The 15,190-nt window shown below is 71.5% G+C and overlaps 3 protein-coding genes across 3 annotated transcripts; 1 reads left to right on the top strand and 2 right to left on the bottom strand.

The window, feature by feature from the left end:
* The first annotated feature begins 2,281 nt into the window (after positions 1-2,281).
* TECR (trans-2,3-enoyl-CoA reductase) lies at positions 2,282-8,722 on the top strand. The gene is made up of 12 exons (XM_082299414.1): positions 2,282-2,607; positions 2,693-2,744; positions 3,104-3,148; positions 3,652-3,755; positions 4,100-4,215; positions 4,923-5,028; positions 5,821-5,893; positions 6,275-6,318; positions 6,629-6,686; positions 7,228-7,316; positions 7,523-7,568; positions 8,119-8,722. The coding sequence occupies exons 1-12, from the start codon at positions 2,437-2,439 to the stop codon at positions 8,244-8,246; spliced, it is 1,032 nt and encodes a 343-aa protein (XP_082155540.1). The 5' UTR covers positions 2,282-2,436; the 3' UTR covers positions 8,247-8,722.
* A 139-nt stretch (positions 8,723-8,861) lies between these two features.
* NDUFB7 (NADH:ubiquinone oxidoreductase subunit B7) lies at positions 8,862-10,444 on the bottom strand. Its single transcript, XM_082299399.1, has 3 exons — positions 10,238-10,444; positions 9,658-9,826; positions 8,862-9,019 (listed from the first exon to the last, which is right to left on the bottom strand). Exons 1-3 carry the CDS (start codon positions 10,347-10,349, stop codon positions 8,929-8,931), a joined length of 372 nt encoding a protein of 123 aa, XP_082155525.1. The 5' UTR covers positions 10,350-10,444; the 3' UTR covers positions 8,862-8,928.
* A 615-nt stretch (positions 10,445-11,059) lies between these two features.
* TRAPPC5 (trafficking protein particle complex subunit 5) lies at positions 11,060-13,137 on the bottom strand. Its single transcript, XM_082299305.1, has 2 exons — positions 13,083-13,137; positions 11,060-12,055 (listed from the first exon to the last, which is right to left on the bottom strand). The coding sequence occupies exon 2, from the start codon at positions 12,047-12,049 to the stop codon at positions 11,483-11,485; it is 567 nt and encodes a 188-aa protein (XP_082155431.1). The 5' UTR covers positions 12,050-12,055; positions 13,083-13,137; the 3' UTR covers positions 11,060-11,482.
* Positions 13,138-15,190: the final 2,053 nt, after the last annotated feature.

Below are 15,190 nucleotides of genomic sequence, written 5' to 3'. Positions count from 1 at the left end.
CTTGGCCCTGTCACCCACAGCCGCTGTCACCCCCCGAGACAACCGGACCCTGTCACCCATCGTGACCCCCTGTCCCTGTCACCCACAGGGATCCCCTGTCATTTCCACCCACTGTGCCAGCCGTGCCCCCGCAGCTGCTGTCACCCCCAGTGACAGCCTGTCCTGTCACGCGATGCCCCATCCCTGTGCTGACAGCCCACATCCCGTCGTCACGGCGAGTGTCACCCCGGCGCCAGTCCGTCCCTGTCACTGCAGGCTGTCACCGCCGTGACACCACCTGGAGCCTGTGCCCCACCCCCAAAAACGTCCCCGTGGGAGCGCTCGGTTCAGGTGACACCCGCGGCAGGAGCCAGCAGGGTGACAGGACCCCTGGGGAGCTCGGGGACAGAGGGCACGGGGACAGGGAGGGCACAGGAACATGGGGCACAGGGACTGGGGAACGTGGGAACAGGGAGGACACGGGGACACGGGCATTGGAGACCCGGGGACAGGTGGCCAAGGGGACATGGGGACACGGGGAGGGACAGGCCCCTCCACCCCACCATCCGCATGACCAGAGGTCCCCATGGCCCCCCCACGTGTCACTGCGTTCCCATGTCCCCTGTGCCCCAAAGTGTCCCCAGGCCCGGGCACATCCCCCTGGGCTCCGGAGGGTCCCCATGGGTGCCTAAGCGCCAACCTGCCCCGCCCCCATCGGTGCCCCAGCACGTTCCCAGTGTCCCCAGCAGCCCCCAGTGCCCTCCCCCACCCCCCAAGACCCTCCGGCCTGCCATGACAGCCCCAGCCCCCATCACACCCCAGCCGCCCATGACCCCCAAGCCCCTATCATTCCCCCTGTGACCCCCCCAGCCCTCCGTGGACACACAGGTCCCCCATGGCCCCCAGGACCGTGTGACCCCTCCGTTCCCCACGGACTCCCAGCCCCCCCAAGAGCCCTCAGCCCCCCGAAAGCCCTCAGCCCCCCTCACCCCCCCGCTGCTGTGCCCCCACAGCCCCGGGGCCACCCCGTCCTCTTTGGGGCCACCCCGTCCTCTTTGGGGCCACCCCCGCTCCCGGGGCTTCCCCCGCCCACCGCCCGCCTCTGCCGCGACCCCATTGGCTGTTCTGCCCGTCACTCTATGCTGCAGCCCCGCCCCTACCGCTGGCCCATTGGCTAGTCCGGCCGTCACTCCAGGAGGCAGCCCCGCCCCTGCCGCCGGCCGATTGGCTGCCCCCGTCACTCCACGCCCCGCCCCCGCCTCCCATTGGCGGCCGCCCCTCGGGCGTTCGTGTTGCCCGGGCAACCAGCGCGGCGGGAAGGAGCGAGCGCGTGGGCGGGGCGGTGCGGCTTTGATTGGCTGCCCCGAGCCACGCGCGCGGCGCCGATTGGCTGTGCCGCAGGCCCCGCCCCCGTGGGCGCGCGGGGCGGGTCACGTGGGGGTGGCGGGGGCGGCGGGAGCGGCGGAGCGGAGCGACCATGAAGCACTACGAGGTGAGGCGGCCGCACCACAACGCACCCCGGCACCGCGACCGGCGCCGGAGCCGCCCCGAGCGCCGGCACCGCCGGCCCCGCACGGCGCGGTCGCGCCGACCTCGCGTAACCCCCGCGTTCCGCCCCGGGGCACCCGGGACGCGCTCTGCGCGTGCGCGCGGGGTGGAGCCCCGCGCATGCGCGTGGGAGCGCGAGTGCCCCGGGGGCGGCTGCGCGTGCGCGCGGGGCGGCGGGGGCGCGCGGCGGGGGCGGGGCCTGAGGCGGGCTGGGGGCGGGGCCTGAGGCGGGCCGGGGGCGGAGTCTGGGCAGGGGGCGGGGCCTGGAGCGGGCCGGGGTCCCGGGCGGGCCCCGCCGCCCCCGGGCCCGTCCCCCTCCCCAGCCCCGCCACCGTCACCGCGCTCCGGGCGACTCCTTGGGCACGGCCCCGTAGCCCGTGAAGGTGTCACCGCCCCCCCAGGCGCGTCACTGGAGTGGTGGCACCGCGCCACGCCGGCCCTCGGGTGACAGAGGGTGACAGAGCCCCATCGCAGTGCCCAGGGCTGGCAGCCGCCTGTCCCCGTCGCGGTGTCCCCAGGGGTGGCGGTGTCCCCAGGGGTGGCAGAGCCCCGTCCCAGGGTGGCACCGGGTGGCCTCACCCGGTTCCCCGCGGAGTGACCGGGGCTGACCGCGGCCGCGTGCCTTCGGCCAGCGCTGTCCCCACCTGGTGCCACCGAGCCTCCTGGCGACCCTGGTGCTGTGGGGGGGTCCGGCCTCACCTCCCGCCCGAGCCGCGTCCTGTCCCCTCCGTCCCCGCCGGCCACTGTCCCCACCCCCGGCGCCGGGTGACTCTGTCCCTCCCGTGGCCACCCCGGGGCCACCTCCAGGGCCACCTCCAGGGCCAGCAGGGCCAAGAGCCCGGCGGGGCGGGGGCAGGGTTATATTTAGCCGCTCCCGGGGCCGATCGGGTTTCGGGCGGGCGCGGTGACATGGAGGTGGCAGTTCCACCCCGCGAGGGGGGCCCGGTGTCCCCGTCCCCCGTGCTGGGGCTGTGGCCCCCGGTGGCCCCCAGCAAGCGGCCCAAGAAATCGGCCGTGCTGTTCTTCGAGGTGGAGATCCTGGACGCCCGCACGCGGGACAAGCTCTGCTTCCTCGACAAGGTACGGGGACAGCGCCGACAAGGGAGGGGACACGGGGCAGCCCCGGGTGTCCCCACGGCCCCTGACAGCCCCTCGCTGTCCCCAGGTGGAGCCTCAGGCCACCGTGGCCGACATCAAGAACCTGTTCAGCAAAGCCCGTGAGTGGGGACGGGGTTTGGGGACAGGGACGGGGGGCATGGGGTTGGGGACCCTCCGTGGGGACCCTCAGTGTGGCTGGGGACCTGTCACAGAGTGGTGGGGACTTGTGGGAAGCTGTCACAGCGCTATGGGGACCGACATCATGGCCAAGGACTTGTGACAGGGCCATGAGGACCGACATCATGGCCATCATTGTCACAGGGCCGTCATGGTCACCACCGTGATCACAGACCCACCGTGGGGCCGCGTCCATCTTTGTCGGACCTTGTGTGGCTCTGTCCCCGCAGTGCCACCATGGCTGTCCCCTCTGTGGCTCTGTCCCCGCAGTGCCACCACCGCTGTCTCCTCTGTCCCACAGATCCCCAGTGGTACCCGGCGAGACAGTCCCTGCGCCTGGACCCCAGTGAGTGTCACCACAGGCTGGGCTGTCCCCAGGTGTCCCCAGGATGTTTCCAGGTGTTCCTTGCAGGGTCCCCAGGGTGTCCCCCAGCTGTCCCCAGGTGTCTTGAGATGTTCTCCCCCTGTCTCCTGGGGTGTCCCTACAATGTCCCCAGGTGCCCCCACTGTCCCCTGCTATCCCTCCGGGTGTCCCCAGGGGTGTCCCAGGTGTGTTCAAAGTATCCCCCAGGTGTCCCCCAGGTGCCCCAGCTGTCCCCCAGCTGTCCCAGGTGCCCCAAGTGTCCCAGCTGTCCCCCAGATGTTCCAGATGTCCCCCAGGTGCCCCAGCTGTCCCCCAGCTGTCCCCCAGTTGTCCCCCAGCTGTCCCAGGTGCCCCAGTTGTCCCCCAGCTGTCCCAGGTGTCCCAGGTGTCCCCCAGGTGCCCCCCAGCTGTCCCCCAGCTGTCCCCCAGATGTCCCCCAGCTGTCCCCCAGCTGCCCCAGGTGCCCCAGGTGTCGCTGTCCCCAGAGGGTCGCTCGCTGAAGGACGAGGATGTGCTGCAGTCGCTGCCCGTGGGCACCACGGCCACGCTGTACTTCCGGGACCTGGGGGCGCAGATCAGCTGGGTCACGGTGAGGGGCTGTCACCCGCTGCCACCCTGCCCCCCGCCCGCTGTGCCCTGTCACCCATCCCCCATGTCCCCCTGTGTCCCCCTGCCCCATTCCCCTCCCAGGAGCTGGGGGCACAGAGGGTTGGGCCTTCCCCCGTCTGTCTGTCCCTCCCTGTGTCCCTGTCCCTGTGTCCCTGTCCCTCCCTCTGTCCAGCTGTCCCACTCTGTCCCCTCCTCTGTCCCTGTGTCCGTGTGTCCATCCCTGCTCCTGCAAGTCCCATGTCCCCCGTGTTCCCCTGTCCCCAGGTGTCCCCCCAGTCCCTCACCCGTCCCAGGTGTCCCAGACTGTCCCCTCACCTGTCCCAGGTGTTCCTGACGGAGTACGCGGGTCCCCTGCTCATTTACCTGCTGTTCTATTTCCGTGTCCCGTTCCTGTACGGGCCCCGCTACGACTTCACCGCCAGCCGGCACCGCGTGGTCCAGTGAGGGGGGACAGCGGGGACAGGGGGGACGGGGAGGGGGGACAGAGAGGGGACAGGGAGGGGGGACAGCGGGGACGAAGGGGACAGCGGGGGGGGACAGCGGGGGAGGCAGTGGGGACAGTGAGGGGGGACGGGCAGGAGGGGCAGTGGGGGCCTGGGGACAATGGGAGCACCAGGGGGGCTGGGGGGGATGATGGGTGGGAAATGGGGGGGCCTGAGTGTGATTTGGGGGGTGCAGGGAGAGCTGGGGGGGGGGAATGGGGCAGTGGGGGGTGTCTGTGTGTTCTGAGTGGGGCTGTGGGGACGTCAGGGGGGTCTGGGTGATGGGGGTGACAATGGGGGGTTCAGGGGGTGTCTGAGTGGGGCAGTGGGGGTCCCCGGGGGGAAAGTGGGGAGTTCCTGGAGGGGCTCTGGGGGAGCAATGGGGACTCACGGGGGTCTGGGGGGGTCTGGGGGATCTGGGAGGGGGCACTGGGAGGGCCCTGGGGGCTTTGGGGGGGTCTGGGGAGGCAGTGAGGGGATATGGGGGGCCTGGGAGGGGGCTGTGGGGGGGCGGGACGGCAGCTGGGGACACGGGGGAGGTATCCCCAGGGTGTGCCCCTGGTGTGCCCAGCCCCCCGTGTCCCCTGACCCCCGTGTCCCCCCCGTGTCCCCCCTGTGTCCCCTGACCCCCGTGTCCCCCCCGTGTCCCCCCCGTGTCCCCCCAGCCTGGCCTGCTGCTGCCACTCGTTCCACTACGTGAAGCGGCTGCTGGAGACGCTCTTCGTGCACCGCTTCTCGCACGGGACGATGCCCCTGCGCAACATCTTCAAGGTGACAGTGGCACCACCCATGGCACTGCGGTGGCACCCCTGGCGCCTGGGGCACCGCCCTGTCCCCCCAAGGGTCACTGCATCCCCCCCCCCTGCTCGGCCCTGTCCCCTCTCTCTCCCCCCCAGGTCACCCCCAGCCCCTTCTCTGTCCCCACCAGTTCCCGCATGGCACCGACCCTGCGCAACAACTTTGAGGTGGCACCTGGGTCACCTCCCTGTCCGTCCCGGGTCACCTCTGCCACCCCCTGTCCCCTCCTGTCTTTCCCAGGTCATCTCTGTCACCCCCTGTCCCCTCCTGTCCCTCCCGGGTCACCTCTGCCACCCCCTGTCCCCCCCCTATCCCCACCAGTTCTCGCACAGCCCCAACGCTGCACAGCCTCTTCAAGCTGTCACTGTCACCAGGGTCACCTCCCTGTCCCCCAGGGTCACCTCCCAGTCCCCAGGGTCACCTCCCTGTCCCCCTGGGTCACGCCTGTCCCCACTGGTTCTCACATGGCTTCTGAGGTATCCCTGGCACCTGTGTCCCTTCCCCGTCCCCCTCAGGTCACCCCTGTCACCCCCTGTCCCCGTTGGTTCTCGCGCAGCACCAGCCCTGCGCGACACCTTCAAGGTGTCATTGTCACCTGGGTCACCTCCCTGTCCTCCCCAGGTCACCCCGTTCTCCCTGTGTCCCCTCTGAGTCCCCTCAGCTCACCTGGGCGTCCCCAGATGTCCCCTGCCTGCCGCTGGTGTGTCCCCACTATGTCCCCACTATGTCCCCACTATGTCCCCAATGTGTCCCCAATGTCCCCAGAACTGCACCTACTACTGGGGCTTTGCTGCCTGGATGGCCTATTACATCAACCACCCGCTGTACACGCCCCCGGGTGAGTGCCACCTGTCCCCTGTGTGTCCCCTGTGTGTCCCCAGTGTCCCCATCCCACCAACCCTCAGCTATAACCCCCAGGTGAGTGGCACCTGTCCCCTGTGTGTCCTCTGTGTGTCCCCTGTGTCCCCCCTGTGTCCCCATCCCACCCTCCTCTGCTTACACCCCCCATGAGGGTCTCTTGTCACCTGTCTCTGTCCCCTCAGTGTCCCCCATGTCCCCATCCCCACCCACCCCCCCCCCCCCGTGTCCCCCTTGTCCTTGTCCTGTGTGTCCAGGGGACACGGCGGGGCTGTGGGTGCCCCAGGTGCCCCAGTGCCCCCCGGCTGGGCAGGGGACACCGGGAGTTGTCCCTGTCCCTGACCCCGCCGTGTCCCCCCAGCCTATGGTGACGAGCAGGTGAAGCTGGCGCTGGCCGTGTTCCTGGTGGGTCCCTGGGGAGGGGACACGGGGGGAGGGGGTCCCAGTGGGTGCGGGGGGGGGCTGGGGGGCAGTGGGTGCTGGGATGGGGGAGCTGGAGGGGCTGGGGGGGTCCCATGGGGTCCCAGTGGGGGCTGGGGGGGACACAAGGGAGTGAAGTGGGGGGGCCGAGGGCGAGGCTGTGGGGTGTAAGGGGGGGCCCGTGGGGCTGGGGGGCCAAGGGGATGCTGGGGGGGTCCCGGTGAGTGCTGGGGGGGTCGAGGTGCCACCCACCCACTCGGGGCCCCCTTGTGACCCCCCCCACGCTCCCCCCCAGTTCTGCCAACTCGGGAACTTCTCCATCCACGTGGCCCTGCGGAACCTGCGCCCCGCGGGTGAGGGGATACGGGGGGGACACGGGGGGGACCCGGGGGGGACACGGGGGGACACGGGGGATGGGGGGACAGGAGGGGACGGGGGGACACGGGGGGGACATGGGGGAACACGGGGGGATGGGGGACAGGGGGACACAGGGACATGGGGGATGGGGGGCATGGGGGACATGGGGGGACACGGGGGGGACACGGGGGGACAAGAGGGAACACGGGAGTACACAGGGGGGACATGTGGACACGGGGGGACAGGGGGACAGGATGGTGCAGAGCCCACAAGAACGTACAGGAGCAGCCACGGGTTGGCAGGGGGCACGGTGGGGACATGGAGGGTGACACCCGGCCAGGGGGTGGCCTGGGGGGTGACCCATGGCTGGAGGGGTGACACAGGAGGTGACCCGTGTCCGGGGGGTGGTCTGGGGGGTGACCCATGACTGGAGGGGTGACACAGGGGGGTGACCCGTGTCCGGGGGCGTCACCGGTGCGTGACCCGGCCGTGCTCCGGCTGTGACCTGGCCGTGACCCGGCTGTGACCCGGTGCCAGGCTCGAAGACGCGGAAGATCCCGTACCCCACCCGCAACCCCTTCACGTGGCTCTTCCTGCTCGTGTCCTGCCCCAACTACACCTACGAGGTGGGGGGCACCGGGGGGCACCGGGGGGCACCGGGGGGCACCGGGAGCAGGGATGGGCATGGGCAGTGCCTGCTGTGCTGGGTGGGGTCCCCGCAGCGGAGGAGCCCCCGGGGGGGCACGGCAGGACTGAGGGGGAGGGGGACATGGGGGAGCTGCCCCCCCGTGGGTGACACCCCCCCCCCTCCCCCGTGGGTGTTTCCCCCCAGGTCGGGTCCTGGATCGGCTTCACCATCATGACCCAGTGTCTGCCCGGTGAGGGGAGGGGGAAGGTGCCCTTCTGGGGGGGAGGGGGCACCCCATAGACCCCGGCTCTGTGTCCCCCGTGCCACCCTGGGGTCCCCGTGTCCCCTCCATGTCACCCCCAGTTGCCCGAAGCCCCCAGCATCCCAATATTCCCCCCCACGTCCCTGTGCCACCCCGGGGTCCCCGTGTCCCCTCTCTCCATGTCTCCTGTCCCATCCCCAGCCACCCAAATCCCTCATCTCCCCAGGGTCCATGTCCCTCCCCTGTCCCCTCATGTCGCCCGCTCCACGTCCCCTGTGCCCCCCCAGCCACCCAAACCCACCCTGGGCTCCGTGTCCCTCCTGTCCCCTCAGGTCCCCTGTGCCCCCGTGTCCTCTGTCCCCCTCCAGAGTCCCCTGTGCCACCCTCGAACCCCCCACCCCCCGCGGGTCCCTTCCCCCCATGTCCCATCCCACCCTGGGGTCCCCTGTCCTTCCCTGTGCCCCGTTCCTGGGGTCCCCTGCCCGCCGCGGTGTGTCCGTGGCCCCGTGGCACTGCGGTGACAGTGGTGGCCCCGCAGTGGCCCTGTTCTCGCTGGTGGGCTTCGTGCAGATGGCGATCTGGGCGCAGGGCAAGCACCGCAGCTACCTCCGGGAATTCCGGGATTATCCCCCGCTGCGCTCCCCCATCATCCCCTTCCTGCTGTGACACCGGGACGCGGCAGGGACACCACGGGGACACCGTGGGGACAGCCCATCCCCCGCCATCCCCTTCCCGCTGACACCGGGGACACCCCTGCCCTCTGGGGACACCCTGTCCCCACTGTCACTGTGGCACCCTGCGGGGACACCTCCCTTGGGAATTCCGGGATTATCCCTCCCCCCCACTCCCCCGTTGTCCCCTCCCTGCTGTGACACCAGGGCAGCCCTTGGGGACACCCCGGGGCACCCTGACCTGTCCCTTGGGGACAGTGTGGGGCACACGAGCCTGTTGTCACCCCGGCCCCACTGTCCCGTCACCCGCTGGCTCCCAGCGCCGGCGTCCCCTCTCCGGTGGCACCGTCCCCAGCGAGGCTGGCCCGGTTCCCCGGGACAGCAGCGGTGACCGTGCGGTGTCACCCCCGGGGCTGGCGACCGCAGCCCGTGTCCTGTGCCACCACAGGTGACAATAAACCACATCCCCCACGCGTGGCCTGTCCTTGTCCCCTCCCAGGGGACACCGCGGGGTCACGGCCGCGCCGCGGGACAATCGCGCTGTCCCCAGGCTGGGTGGGGGCGGTGCCCTGGCGATGTCCCCGTCCCCGCAGGCAGAGCCAGCGCCAGCGCGGTGTCACTCGGTGCCTTTATTGCACGGGGGTGGCCTCGTGTCGCCGTCCCCGCGTCCCCGCGCGTCACTCGGCGCCCTCCTGGTGCTGCCGCAGCCGCTTCTGGCGCTGCCGCAGGCGCCGCTCGCGCTCGAACTCCTTCATGCGCATCACGTAGCTGGGGACAGGGTGGCACCGCGTCACCGGGGCCACCGCGGGAACAGCGGCGGCGCGGGGGGGCGGCACCGTGCAGACCCCGTGTCCCCGAGCCCCTCCCACACCCCCCCGTGTCCCTGTCCCCCCCGTCCCCACCCCTGTGCCCGCGTCCCCCTCTCCGCCCTGTCCTCGTTCCCCCAGCCCCGCGTGCCCCGGCCCTGGCACCCCCTGTCCCCAGCCTCGCCTGTGCCCACTCCTGTGCCCCCCTCAGCCCCAGTGTCCCACGTCCCTGATGTCCCCTCACTCGCGGTGCTGGCAGCGCCCCAGGCGTGTTCCCCCATGCCCCCTGATGTCCCCCAATGTCCTCTGATGTCCCCCATGCCCCCTGATGTCCTCTAATATCCCCTGATGTCCCCTGCCGTGCCCACGTCCCTGATGTCCCCCATGTCCCCTGATGTCCCCTGCCATGTCCACATCCCCGTCCCTCACTCGCGGTGCTGGCAGCTCCCTTGATGTGCCCCTGATGTCCCCCATGCCCCCTGATGTCCCCTCACTCGCGGTGCTGGCAGCGTCCCAGGTGTGTTCCCCCGTGCCCCCTGATGTCCCCTGATGTGCCCCTGATGCCCCCTGATGTCCCCCACGTCCCCGATGTCCCCTCACTCGCGGTGCTGGCAGCTGTCCCAGGCGTGGCGCAGCTCGTGGCAGCCCCAGGGCACGGGGAAGTTGTCGCGGTGGCAGCGCAGCAGCCGCAGCAGGTGGTGGCCACAGAAGTCCCTCTGCTCCAGGGGCAGCCGGGCCTGCGCCAGCTGCTCCGCCGAGGCCACCATGGCTGTCACCGGAGGGGACACGGGACACGCTCAGCACCCGCCGGGGACCGGGGGGGACACGCGGCAGGGCGGGGACACGAGGGGACAGGGGTGGGACACGAGGGGACAGGGGAGGGACACGGGGGGGACATGAAGGGGACACGGTGGAGGGACACGGGGGGGACACGGGAGGGACAGGGGAGGGACACGGGAGGGACATGAAGGGGACACGGTGGAGGGACACGGGAGGGACACGGGAAGTGGCAGCGGGGAACACACACGGGGCTCACGGCGAGAGGTCACCGGGGTCACGCGAGGGCGGGGACGCCCCAAGAACACCGCGCCCGTGTCCCCCCCGTGTCCCGCTCCCCGTGTCCCCCCCGTGTCCCCCTCCCCGTGCCCTCCCCCCCGTGCCCCCGTGTCCCCGCACTGACCGCGGGGCCGGCGCCCCGGCAGCCCCAGATCGGCGGGGAACGACGGCATCTGCAGCGGGTCGGGCTCCGCCTCCGCGTCCCACAGGTAGCGCCGCGCCAGGTGAGCGCCCATGGCCGCGGCGCCGGGCCCGGGACCGCCGGGGGCAGCGCGAACACCGCGAACCGGGCCTGGCAACGGCGGCGGAAGCGGAAACACCGCGGGCCGGAAGCGGAAACGGCAGCGGCGGGACACACCTGCTCGGGGCTGCGGCGCCCCCTGGCGGCGGGGAGGACCCCCAAGCCCCCCCGAACGCCCCCGGCCCCCCCGAAACCCCCAGAACGCCCCAAAACCCCCACCCCGAACCTCCCCCCGCACCCCCAACCCCGCCCACCCTCATGGACCTCTGTCAGGACTCGCCAAATCCCACTGGTCCCCCCATAAACCCCCCAAACCCCGCAAATCCCTTGGATCCCCCGGGACCCCCTGCCCCCGGTGCCGGCCCCCCACACACTGCGGGGACATGGCTCGGGGGGACACGGGCACGGCGATGGCACTGGGAGTGACACAGGGTGGTGGCACCCGGGGCACGGGGGCACCCCCAGAGTGTCCCCAGGGAGCAGCTCAGTGTCCCCAGCAGGGGACACCCCAATGTCCCAAACAGCGGCCAAAGGCTACCACGAGCCCCTTAGGCCAATCCCGGTGTCCCTAAGGGGGGTGGCAGATGTCCTTATGTCCCCAAGAGGTGACAGATGGCCCCACAGCAGCTCAAGAGAGACAAGGGACATGTTTGGGGACCCAAATCCGCGCCAGGATGTGCCCAGCCACAGAACAGACGAGGCCACTGGAGGAACAAGAGACCATTTATAGTGACGTGAGTGTCCCCAAGGGCCACCCTGTGGACAAGAACAGAGCTGAGGGACACAGAGCAGCTCTGACATCCCCAGAGGTGCCCGAGGGCCACCAGGAAGGCTCCTGTGGCAGGCGGTGACGCCTCTCACGGCTCGGCCCACGCGGTGACACGGGCCAAGGCAAGGGGGCCTCGTCCCTGCCCCTCGACGTCCCTCCAGACTCTGTCCCTCGTGGCCTCATCTCACATCGCTGCGTGGGACGAGGCCACGAGGGCCCTCAGGCTCTGGTCACACACGGTGACAGGGACACGGCGCCGCCGGGGCCGCTCGGGCCCCTCCACGTCCCTCCAGGCCGCGGGGACGCGACGACGTCCCCGAGCGTCCCTCCACCGGCACCGGGGCCGCCGGCGCCGCCCCTCAGCGCCCCTCCAGGCTCTTGTCGCGGGCGATGACGGCCTCGTCGAACTTGATCATGAGCGTGGTGCCCTTGTGCCAGTGGGCGCTGACGCGGGCGGGGAAGCCGGCGGCGCCCAGCACGGCCTCGAGCAGCCCGGCGGCGAAGGCGGCGCAGTTCAGGGAGCTGTTCTCGCGCGGCACCGACACGAACGTGTTCACCACGGGCTCCCTCTCGATCACGTAGAAGGTGCGGTCGTCGTCGTTGGCCTGCTCCAGCTTGTCGGCCTCGCGCCCGAACAGCGCCCGCCACAGCGGCCCCTTGACGAACAGCAGCACCCCCAGCACCTTGGTCTCGCGCCGGCCCGGCCGCTCGCGGGCCACCAGCGCGTCCAGAGCCCGCAGCCCCACGTGGTGGCCCAGGCGGGCCAGGCGGGCCTGCAGCTCGGCCACCGAGGCCACGCGGCGCTGGCAGTACTGCACCAGCTCCGAGAAGAGCAGCGCGAAGGCGGCCAGAGACAGCTCCGAGCGCGGCCGGCCCAGCGCCCGCTCCAGCACCAGCGACTTCCCCCGCGTGAAACGCGCGTCCATCGCGGCCTGGGGACGGGGCACGGCCGTCAGCGGGGCGGGGAGGGGCTGGGAGTGTGCTGGGGGGGGCTACCAGGGGGCTACCAAGGGGCTGAGAGGGGCTGGGAGCGTGCAGGGGGGGCTACCAGGGGGCTGAGAGTGTGCTGGGGGGGCTACCAGGGGGGTGAGAGGGGCTGGGAGTGTGCAGGGGGGCTACCAGAGGGCTGAGAAGGGTCTGAGAGGAGCTGGAAGTGTGCAGGGGGGACTACCAGACAACTGAGAGGGGTCTGAGAGTGTGCAGGGGGGCTACCAGGGGGGTGAGAGGGGTCTGAGAGGGGCTGGAAGTGTGCAGGGGGGGCTACCAGGGGGGTGAGAGTGTGCTGGGGGGCTACCAGGGGGGTGAGAGGGGTCTGAGAGGGTCAGGGGGCGGCAGGAGGGCGTCAGAGGGGGGTGAGGTGGATGAGAGGGGGGTCTGAGGGGGTTTAGGGAGGCTCTGAGGGGGTACAGGGGGATTTGAGGGGGCAGGGGGCAGCTAGAGGGGGGTCTGAGGGGCTCTGAGGGGCTCTGAGGGGGTCCGAGGGGAGTCTGAGGGGGCTCTGAGGGGCTCTGATGGGCTCTGACGGGGCTCTGAGGGGGTCAGAGGGGCTCTGAGGGGGCTCTGAGGGGGCTCTGAGGGGCTCTGAGGGGCTCTGAGGAGCAGGGGACGCGCACAGACGCTCTGCGATGGTTGCAGGGGAGCGAGGGGAGAACTGAGGGGGTTAAAGGGGGTCAGAAGGGGGCGAGCGGCAGCTTGGGGGACCTCAGAGAAGGTTTGGGGTGGCTTAGAGGGGGGTGCGGGGCAGCCTGAGGGGGTCGGGAGGGCGAGAGGGGCTGGGGGGTCCCGGGGGCCGCGGCAGCGTTCGGGGGATGCGGGGGCCGCGTCACCGCCCACCGCGGCGCCGGGGAGGGGATGGAGGGCACGGACACGGCGCTGGCCGGGCTGGAGGAGAGCGAGGAGAGCGAGGAGATCGGGCCCCGCCCGCGACCCGCCGGGACCCCCGGGAGCCCCGGTACCGACCTGATACCGATCCGGCCGCCGCGACACCGCCGTGAAACGGCCGTAAAGCGCGGCCGAGGGGCGGGGCCTGCGCGGGGCGGGGCCACGCCCGCCTTGGACACGCCCCCTCGCTGAGGCCACGCCCCCTGGGTGGAGCGGGGGGGACACGGGGGGACACGGGGGGGACACGGTGGAGGGGGACACCGGGGACTCAGACACGGGGGGGGACAAGGTGGGGACATGGGGGAGGGGACACGGGAGGGACACGGTGGGGGGGGACACCGGGGACTCGGACACGGGGGGGGACACGCGGGGGGGACACGGGAGGGGACCCGGGGGACATCTGGTGACACGGGGGGGGGGGAGGGGCCCGCACGCCCCCCGCCCCTTCCCCCCCCGGACACCTGGGCCGCCATCTGGGCTGGGGGAAGGGCCCGGATCCCCAATGACGTCGGGGGGAGGGGAGGGGGGGCCAGAGGTGCGGGTGACACCCCCCCCTCCCCCACACGGGACCCCCGGGGACATCTGGGACAGGGGAGACACCCGGGGGGGACACCGGGACAGGGACACCGGGGGGGACACACCGGGACAGGGACACCCCCTGTGGCCCCATGCCCCCCACTCCCTCCGTGTCCCCGAGGTCCCCGCACCCCACAGGGCCCCCCAGTGTCCCCAACTCCCCGGTGTCCCGATGTCCCCACAATGTCCCCAGCGTCCCTTCAGTGTCCCCCAGTGTCCCCATCCCCCTCAATGTCCCCAATCTGCCTCCAGTGGGACACAAGGAGGGGGACAGGGAACATGGGGGGGGGACACCGGGGGACACCGGGGAACGAGGACGCCAAGGGACGTGCAGGGACAGGGGCACCCCCGAGGGTGGCACTGGGAGCCGGGGGTGACGCGGCTGTCCCCAGGTCCTGGCATGGGTGTTGGGGATAGGGGACAGGGTGTTGGGGACACCGCGGGGACACACAGGGGGACAGAGGAGCCGAGCCGGGCCTGCTGTCCCCAAGGAATGGGGGGGGACACTGGGGGACAGCGAGGGACACTGAGGGACACTGGAGGGCACTGGGGAGATATTGGGGAGCACTGGAGGTAACTGGGGGGCACTGGGGGAGGCACGGGAGGACGGTGGGGGACATTGGGGGCACTGGGGGGCACCCCCTGGGGCAGCACCCGGAGACCGGGGGACACCAGGAGGTTACTGGGAGAGCACTGGGGGCACATTGGGGGACACTGGGGGACACTGGGGGCCACTGGGGATAACTGGGGGGCACCGGGGTGCACCAGGGGACACCCCTTGGGGCAGCACCCGGACACTGGGGGACACCAGGAGGTTACTGGGAGAGCACTGGGACACATTGGGGGCCACTTGTGGGCACTGGGGACACTGGGGATAACTGGGGAGCACTGGGGGAGGCACGGGAGGACGGTGGGGGACATTGGGGGGCACTGGGGTACAGCAGGGGACACCCCCTGGGGCAGCACCAGGACACCGGGGGACACCAGGAGGTTACTGGGAGAGCACTGGGGGCACACTGGGGACACTGGGGATAACTGGGGGGCACTGGGGGGCACCCCCTGGGGCAGTGACACGGGCACAGGGTGCGCAGCACTCACGGGGGGGGCGCAGGGTGACCTCGTGTGTCCCCCCCCGTGTGTCCCCCCCGCGGCGGCTGCCGGCGCGGGTGGGGATTTATGGGTGCAATTAAGCGCCATTTCGTTAATTGCTCGCGGCTGCCAGGGGGGGATTGGGGACACGCGGGGGGGGGTCTTGCCCCCATCTCCGCCCACCCCCCCTGAGGGGACCTGCGGCACCCGCGGGGACACGGGACACCCACGGCACCCGCGGGGACCCCGTGGAGACCCCACAGAACCCAGGCGGAGCCCCCAGAGCACCCACAGCACCAACGGGAACCCGCAAGGACCCCACAGCACCCACGGGGGCCCCACAGCACCCGCAGCGATCCCACAGAACCCACCACACCTACGGGGACCCCAGAGCACCCACGGGGACCCCCTCATGGACGCCTCAGAACCCAGGAGACCCCAGAGCACCCACGGGCACCCGGAGCATCCACAGAGACGCCCCCTGCGCTCACGACCCTACAGCGCCCACGGAGACCCCACAG

The sequence above is a fragment of the Coloeus monedula genome (assembly GCF_965178545.1).
Source record: "Coloeus monedula genome assembly, chromosome: 31".
Lineage (NCBI taxonomy): Eukaryota > Metazoa > Chordata > Aves > Passeriformes > Corvidae > Coloeus > Coloeus monedula.
This window is presented reverse-complemented; position numbering and strand designations above follow the sequence as displayed.